The sequence below is a fragment of the Lactuca sativa genome, chromosome 5 (genome assembly GCF_002870075.4).
Source record: "Lactuca sativa cultivar Salinas chromosome 5, Lsat_Salinas_v11, whole genome shotgun sequence".
NCBI classification, from domain to species: Eukaryota; Viridiplantae; Streptophyta; class Magnoliopsida; order Asterales; family Asteraceae; genus Lactuca; species Lactuca sativa.
The window spans coordinates 125763417-125772567 of NC_056627.2; the positions used below are offsets into that span (position 1 = coordinate 125763417).

The window sequence follows — 9151 nt, forward strand, 5'->3', positions numbered from 1 at the left end:
TAATTTTCAAAGAGTCAAGTTCTTCGGTTACAATGTCAAGTTCTCTCTTAATATAGTCATAATTTTCACACTTGTTGCTATACTCTTCCTGAAGTTTCCTAAAGTCCTTGGTTTTTGCTTCTAATTCAGCCTTCAGGGGTTTCTGTCCTTTCCTGAGTTGATATCCTTCATATCTCAGGTCCTTAACTTCTCTTTTTAATAAATCAATTTGTTCCCGAAGAAATTTAATTGTATCTTCACTAGATAGAGTACATGAAACTTCACATGATTGAGAACATGAAACTTCATTGACCGGAAGGTTTACAAAACTCATTGTATTTCCACACTTCAAAGTATCAAGTTCTTCAATTACATCAACAAGACTAAGATGATTGAGATCTTTTGTCTTCTTGATGATAGTCACGTTCATATCCCACGATTTCGGAAGTGAATTTAGCAGCTTTTTGTTTATCTCAAACTTAGACAAGAAGATCCCAGCTATATTAATCTCAGTAGTAAGTGTAGTAAATCGCTGAAACTGAGTTTCGAGGGTTTCTCCAGGGATATAATCAAAAATGTTGAAATTTTGTCTTAACATATCCTGGCGAATCTCTTTCATGTTTTCAACTCCCTCGTAGACCTTAAAATCAATTAAAAAGCACAACTAGAAGCCAAAATCAAACTTAAAAGTCAAACCCTTTGATTATAAACCTCAAAAGTCAACCTTAAAAGTCAAATTTAAAAAGTTAAACTCAAAAGTCAAACTAAAAAGTTAAATTTGAAAATTTAAAAGTTAAACAAAAAAGTCAAAGTTTAAAATCAAAGGTCAAATCTGAAATTCAAAGTCAAAATTTAAAAACTAATTTTTTTATTATATATATATATATATATATATATATATATATATATATATATATATATATATATATATATATATATATATATATATATATATATATATTGAAAATGAGGTTTTACAAATAAAAGAAATTGATTTTGGGGGTTAAAGGGGCCAATTTTCGAAATTTAGATGCGAAAATGAGAGGTTTTGAATGAAAAACAGATGGAAAGAAGCATGTGGCAATGTAGATCAACTGGTAAGGCGTTGGTCTTCTATGGAGAAGACCCGGGTTCGAATCCTGGCACCCCCCAAAAACGCTTCGCCCCCCCTTTTTTTAAGTGTATGCGTGCGAACTTCGGACCCTGATCGAAGTCTCGCACACGCTTCTGACCGAGGCTAACCGTGAACGCAAAGGCCGCAAACTCTAGGCCGTGAACTCCAAAACCCTAGTCGCCGGCCGCAAACTCCGCCACACCCTCGCAGGTTTCGACCAAAAACACCAATTTTTGCCACTTTTTGCTCCAAAACTCGATCAAAACCTATTTTTATGAAAAAAGCGAAGAACAAACCCCTCTTATTTTTCAGAGATCTATCCAAAAACTCAAGAATATTTCGAAAATAAGATCAAATTATGCTCCAAATCTGACAAAATTGACTGATACAACCAAGCTCTGATAGCAATTGTAAGTCCCTAATTTGCCTGTGTATCAATCAGATTCGTTTGATGGTGCGGAATCCCAATCAAACGGATGATGTCAGATCAAATAGAAGAGAAGGAGAATAAGAATATGTCGAATCTTGAATGTATTGACGATATGAATTAAGTTCCTTACACAAGATTCACACACACTAACACACACTAAAGTTACTCTCTTCTTCTCTCTGGCCGTAAACTCTCTTCTGTTCATCAATCTACTCCTCACCCTAACATCTATATATATACAAGGGGAACATGGGCTGGAGAACATGGGCCGTAAATGGGTTTACGGCCGTAAACTCAACGGTAAACCTCACCTGACCGTAAACTAGACTGAAAACTCATAAAATATTACATAAAAATATAATTGCCTAAAAAAGCAAAGTATAAACCATATTTTGACCCAACACTTGTGGGGAGAATATTGGTTCCCCAAGATTGATTTGAGATCTGGATATCATTAGATGAGATTTTTTGAGGAGGATATCTAGAAGACGGCCTTTAGAACTCGTTATCGGTATTACGAGTTTGTGGTGATGTCTTTCGGGCTCACCAACACACCGGCAACGTTCACGGATCTCACGAACCGGGTGTGCAGGCTCATGTTGGATCGATCAATAATCGTGTTCATCGAAGATATCCTAGGGTTGAGAGGGTTTATGCCATATTCTTCAATTTCTAAAATTCTTTTTCGATTCTGATCATGAAATTCTGATTCCTGATTAACAAATTCCGATTCCGATAACAATTTCAAAATTAACCAGCAAAATCAAAACCAAAAATACCGATTTTGATTTTGAAGTATAAATTCCGATTTCTAATTTTACAATGAAGTCAGGTCTCGGTTTTTGAATCAAGAATTTTGATTGTGAAGACGACGATTCCTTCCTATTCACTAATTCTGAAATTGTAAGGGTTAATTTTGATGTAATTAGTCGAAGTATATTATGTGCTCTTCGAATGTTTTTGTAATCTATTTTCCTAAGGCACTTTTATACGAAGCTTAGAGTTTATGCCTTAGTATTTTTTTTGTACGCTTTCTGTTTCCTATAAATAGGGAAGTTTACTAGAGGTTAGATAAGAGTTTTACAGACCTGTCTTTGGTTCTCTGTAAATCTGAAAGCGTAATAAAGCTGAAACAAGATCATATTTACATCTGGTGTTCAATCTCACTTTCTTAGTTGAATTTCATACTCTGATTCATTTCATTCTCGATTCTTTGATTCATCAATTGGTATCAGAGCAGGAGTCATTTCTGTGATCTGATTTTCATTTGATCAAAAAAATTTTGAATCAACTTTTTGGTTCAAAAGTTTCCGCACTTTTTGAAAGTGAAAAATTTGTCTAGATCTTAGTTTGTGATTTGATTCTTCATTTGAATTGTTGAATCGAGTGTTCGTCTTGTAATTCTGATTCAATTCAACTAGTTTGTGATTAAATTCTCAAAGTTTCATTAAGCAGTCTTAAAATCATCTTTTGTACAAAAATGGCATCATTCAATCTCAATTCCATGACCTCATTTTCTCATCTGTTAGGATCACCAACCAAAATTCCAATGTTAATTCCTGAATACTATGAGCAGTGGGCTGATCGTATGCAGGATTATCTGAATGGACTTGATGAAGAGTTGTATACATGTATTTTTGGAAATGTCAATCCTCCGATGATTGTTCAACCAATTGGATCGTATTCTACAAATTCTGGTGTTGATAATCAAATTGATCGTCTGAAGAAACTGGAAAGTAGGTGCATGAGGGAACTGCGTGGTGCTTTACCTCCAGTTGTGTACAATTACGTAAGGAGTTGTACAACTGCTAAGTAGATCTGGAACAACTTGAAAGAAAAATTTCAGGGAAGCGAAAAGACAAAGATCAATTCAGTTAAGCAGTGCTTGGTTGAGCTAAAAGTGTTCAGACAAAAAGATGGTGAAACAATTGAAGTGTATTATGATCTTCTGAACGAGTTAATCTACCATTGCAACCGCTATGGAATCACCAGGACTTAAATGGAATTCAATCTCATCTTTGTGATGGGTCTTCAAAAAGAGTGGAGGAGTGTGAGTATGATGGTCAAAAATCAGCAAAGTTTTGATAAATCATCACTTAATGATCTGTACAATCAACTGAAGACTCACGAAAGTGAACTCAATGAAATGGAAGAAGAATCAAAGATGAGTTTGGGAGGTCCGTTGGCTCTTGTGTCCAAAATGTCTGAGAAAGAAATTGAAAACGATGAACCAGAAGAGGAAGAGGGATTCATCATGAATTCGGATGATGAGGCTGTAGCATTTTATTCAAATAATCGTGTTAAGAAATTTTACAAAAAGCCATTCAATCCGAAGACTAAGCAAGCTGAGGTGAAGAATAATCCAATGAGTAAAGTTATTCGTGATGAGAAGAAAAAGGTTGAAAAGGAAGATTCGAAGGTGTTGGAAGGGAAGGTTGAGAAGAAGTTGAAAGGTGATGCTGGAGTGGATTTTCACTATTGTAATGGGGCTAACCATCTAGCTAATGATTGCATGCTGAGGAAGAAGGATGAGAGGAAGAATAAGATAAAGAATGAGGCGTACTATGCTGAAAAATTGGAGGAAGTTCGTGAAAAGACCAAAAATATGTCATTGGTTGCCAGGGGCGAACAAGAAGAAGATGGAACTTATCAAATTTGGTCTTCTGGATCAGATGATGAAGAGATGCAAAATCCAACACACAGGGCAATGTATGCAAAGTTGGAGGAGGACTCAGATGATGAGAAATACGAACTGAAAGGGAGATGCTTCATATCCAAGACTGCAGACAAATCTCCAATGACTACTAAGGTACGTAATATTCTCGAATCTTTTAATATTCCTAAACATGCTTATGATGCTGAACTAATATCTTTGAGTAGATTACACGAATGGTCCCTATGGTTTAGGGTAATTTACGCGTTTGGTCCCTAACTTATTTTTTTAACTCAGAAGGTCCCTACTGTTTGTTTTTGTTATACGCTTGGTCTCTGTCTTACCTAAAAAAAACTATTTTGCCCTTGATTTTTTAAAATATTTAAATAAACACACCCTAAACCCAACCTCCTCACCTTACCTTACCTATCCTATAATTTTTTCCTATTTAAATAATAGTCATTTTAGGTAAGACAAGGACCAATGGCGTAACAAAAACAAACATTAGGGACCAAGCGGGTAACAAAAACAAACAATAGGGACTTTCCGAGTTAAAAAAATAAGTAAGGGACCAAGCGCGCAAATTACTCCAAACCATAGGGACCATTCGTGTAATTTACTCAATATCTTTTGATGAGACTGTTACTTATTTTGATTCAATTATTGTGTCTGCTAGCAATGAGGCCAACAAGTTGTCCATGGAGTTATTAGAGACAAAAAAGAAATTAGATGCGAAAACTAGCAAAGTTGATTGTTTAGAATTACAGATTAAGAACATAATGTGTGATAGGGAAACTTTAGCAAATGAAATCAACATTTTACTAGTACAAAGAAACATCTACTGTAATTCTGCCAAGAGGCAATATGGCAAACTAACTGATTTACATCATTCATGCGAAATAAGTAAAGAGCAATATAGAAAATTAATGCCTTTTCTAGCATACGAAAGAGCTAAGGTAGATAATGTTTTGCATGATTGTGAAGAGATAATAGCTAACTTTGACAAGGTTCCTGATGATAGATATAAATATGGGATTGTCAAAATTGATGAATGTCTGGATACAAATGAATTAGTTGACATAGTAAATGACACTTTGACTAAATCTGAACAAATTCAAATTTTGAAAGAGACTGAGAATTCAACATCTGATTCTCAATCTAATTTTGCTGATATTGAAGATAATTCTGACAATATTAGTGAAATTAGTAATCTTGAGGATGTTGATTGCTCTCAGTTGTCTGTTGTTAATGTTGTATCAACATCTAAAGGGAAAGAAAATCTTAAGGATTTGAAAGTTGAGGTTGAAACTGATAAACCCTCAACTTCGAAAGTTTGTGATTTGGACTTCGTGGAAATCAAAGATAGTCAAATTGATGATAGTGACGATGAAAAGGAGGAGATAGTTTTGAAGAAAAAGAAATCATCGAAGGTAGAAGAAATTCCTCGCATTGTGGTTGATCAAGTGTATGGTAACACAAAAAATTCGAAAAAGTGTTGAATGAACAGGGCGCTCATTTCTTGGAAACTAACACTGTGGTTTATCCAAATTTTAAGTGTTCGGATGATGTCATATTTCCAAACCAAGTCTTCGTCACTACAGGAAATGTAGAAAATGTCAAACCAAAGTTCAAGAAGTTAGTTAAAGAAGATAATTTGAAAACAACATATGACGGGTTCTTCTTAAATCAAAGCACAGTTGAAAACAACCTCACAAAAAATTCATATGTTTTCAACAGACAAAAACCACAAAGAAAATGGGTTGAAAAGTCACAGACCGTGAAAGAAGTTTTAGAACCAATTGTAGTGGAAACTGAAAAACTTGTCAAACTAAACTCAAAAGAATTCAAAGACCAAGTTGACAAATTTTCGAAAGAAAACAATATTTCAAAACGACAAGCAAGGAAGAAAATATTTTGGCAGACAATTGAGTCTCAAAAGATGACAAACAAAACCACAAAACATGTTAAGACTGTGAAATCAACAACTTTTTAGACAAAATGAAAAATCCTGCTCATACAAATAAATATATGTCTGAATCAAAATCACCCACAAATGTTTTCAAAGCTAAAAATTCATCTTTTTCAACAAATAAACCAACTTCATTTCAATCAAATCATTCAATGTCTGAACTAAATAAACAATCAAAGTTTTCGAAAGTTTCAAACAATGTCATTCCAAGAAAATTTTCAGATGATTCAAAATCATTTTCACAACGTCAACATTTTAAAGCGACTGTTAATACATCATATGCTCATTCCTTTCTAGAGAATCCAAAAGTTGATTTTATTCCTCAAAAGCCAAATTTTCCAAATCATATGAAACAACAAAATTTGAAAACTTCGCATGAAAAAGGGATAACATCAAGAAAGAATATTGATCATTAGCTCGAAGGAAAAGGAAAAGTGTATCAGTCAAGCAAGTAATCGAAGAAGCAAATTAACGAAGCCTATGAGAAGTATGTGAATACTTCATCAAATGGAAGTTCATCTTCTAAGGATTCGAACATCTCAGTAAATGCGTGGAAGCCAGTTTTGAAGACAATGAAAGTCCAATCACAAACTAAGAATGCAAAGGGTAATGTCAATGAACATCCGAAACTAACAAAATCTTATGTTTCGGTCCCTTTAAATGAAAGTGTAGACTTAATTGATGGTCTCAAAACTAGAGTTTGTGATTGGGTTACAAGTTCATCGTTTCATTCTATGTTGAAATCTAATTTCCAAGGACCCAAAAAGCCTTGGGTACCTAAATTCTTTCATTGATTGCATGTACTTTGTGACGAGCAATATTATAATAAATGGTACATTGATAGTGGTTGCTCTCATCACATGACTGGGAAGAAGGAGAACTTAAGATATTTTAAAGCTTGAAGAATGTTGGAGTGGTTAAATTTGGAAAAAATCAAAAGTGTCAAGTCAAAGGATATGGGAAAATCACAAATGGTCAATTCACAGTGAATCGCGTTGCTAATGTCGATGGTCTTCAACACAACTTGATAAACGTATCACAACTTGTCGTGGGCACTGACAATCATGTACTTTTCAATGAAGAGGGAAGCATTATTTTGAATGTCAACACAAACGAAGTTTTTCTCAAATCAAAAAGGAAAGGTGAGATGTTTACATTGGATATCAATCCAATTGTAGGCAAACCTGCTATATGTCTTCTTTCGAAAGCTTCATCAGACATTAGCTGGCTTTGGCATCGAAGACTTTCACATCTTAACTTTCGAAACATCAACAAACTTGTTGTTCAAGATTTGGTAAGGGGTTTACCTATACTTAAATTTGATAATGATTCTTTATGTGCAACTTGTGAAATAGGCAAGCAACATAAACAAGGTCAAGGTTCACGTTCTCAGGCTTAAATCCGACGTTGCACAAATCATGATTGACTTTATCAATAAGATGGAAACAACTCTGAAGAAGACCGTTCGAAAAATCAAGAGTGATCATGGAACTGAATTTAAGAACAAGGTTCTTGATTCCTTTTTGGTGCACAAAGGAATTTCGCATAATTTTTCGTCTCCATATACACCATCCCAAAATGGTGTCTTTGGGATGAAGTCGTCTCTACTGCATGTTTTACTCAAAATAGATCTTTCATCCATCGTCGATTTAATATCACTTCATACGAAATTATTAATAATCGAAAACCTAATGTGAAATTTTTCCATGTTTTCGGATGCAGGTGCTTTATTATGAACCTCAAGGATAATCTTTCGAAGTTTCAAGGAAAAGCTGATGAAGGGATTTTTCTGGGATATTCGCATAATTTAGTAGCATATCATGTATTGAACAAACACACACAAAAAGTGGAAGAAACATTTAATCTTAAATTTGATGATTATTATATTAAACAAACTGAAATGCATTTTGAAAACCATCCTATTCTAAAAGAAATACAAGATGAATCTGAACCTTTACAATCATTGGATATTGACTATGATTTGATTTATGGAAACACAGATCATGTTGTAGATGCTGAAATTAATGCCAATGATAATCATATTTCTGAATTAATGAAGATCACTAATGATTCAACATCAAATCCTCAAAATATAAGCGAAAGTATGCATACCAATCCGATGGAGGGGGAGCATGTGGATTCGTACACTCTTGTCGAGGGGGAGCATTCTTTCGAGGGGGAGAATGAGAGAATGGATGCTGATGTTGAGGAGGAGCATCATATTGAGGGGGAGTACACAGGAGATAATGAAAATTTTCATGATTTTAATGATGTTTGTTCGATTGCAGGTTCAGAGAATGATGATTTATACGAAGATACACCTTTGAAATTTGATCTAGCTTATCCACCAATGGAGAAATGGGCAAGAGATCATCCGAAGGATCAAATAATTGGGAATCCATAAGAGGGAGTTTTAACGAGAGCTCAAATTCGTGAAAAGAATGAGGTATTAAATACTCATCAAGAATTTTGCATGTTCAATGTTTTTATATCTAAAATCGAACCAAAGACAGTTAAGGTTGCAATGGCACACTCAGATTGGGTTGTTGCAATGCAATCTGAATTATCTGAATTTGAATGCAACAAGGTTTGGAGATTAATTCCTAAACCAAATGATGTTTCGATTGTCGGGTTAAAATGGATTTTCAAAAGTAAAACCGACAAAGATGGAAACATTGTTCGAGACAAAGCTAGGCTTGTTGTCAAAGGTTGTTTACAACAAGAAGGGATAGATTATGAAGAAACTTTTGCCCCTGTCGCACAACTCGAGGTTGTTCGTATATTTTTGGCTTATGGAGCTCACAAAGACTTTTATGTTTATCAAATGGACGTGAAGTGTGCATTTTTGAATGGAGAGCTTGAAGAAACTGTTTACGTAGAACAACCTCCAGGTTTTATTAACGAAGAATATCCTGATCATGTTTATATCTTAGATAAAGCAGTTTATGGTTTAAAACAAGCACCACCAGCATGGTATGCAACACTTACTTCATTTTTAAAGCAATC

The 9151-nt window shown here is 34.5% G+C and overlaps 1 protein-coding gene across 1 annotated transcript; it reads left to right on the top strand.

The window, feature by feature from the left end:
- Nucleotides 1–3522: 3522 nt before the first annotated feature.
- On the top strand, nt 3523–7842 carry LOC111881461 (uncharacterized). The gene is made up of 6 exons (XM_023877851.1): nt 3523–4332; nt 4815–5258; nt 5412–5606; nt 5684–6148; nt 7086–7439; nt 7501–7842. The coding sequence occupies exons 1-6, from the start codon at nt 3523–3525 to the stop codon at nt 7840–7842; spliced, it is 2610 nt and encodes an 869-aa protein (XP_023733619.1).
- The last annotated feature ends 1309 nt before the right edge of the window (nt 7843–9151 follow it).

What these genes read in the sequence shown, in the direction of transcription:
- LOC111881461 (XM_023877851.1), top strand. Translation starts at nt 3,523, where the DNA reads ATGGAATTCAATCTCATCTTTGTGATGGGTCTTCAAAAAGAGTGGAGG. An exon ending in CAAATGAATTAGTTGACATA is followed by an intron (nt 5,259 to 5,411) that starts GTAAATGACACT and finishes GATTGCTCTCAG; the next exon opens with TTGTCTGTTGTTAATGTTGT. An exon ending in AACTTGTTGTTCAAGATTTG is followed by an intron (nt 7,440 to 7,500) that starts GTAAGGGGTTTA and finishes CTTGTGAAATAG; the next exon opens with GCAAGCAACATAAACAAGGT.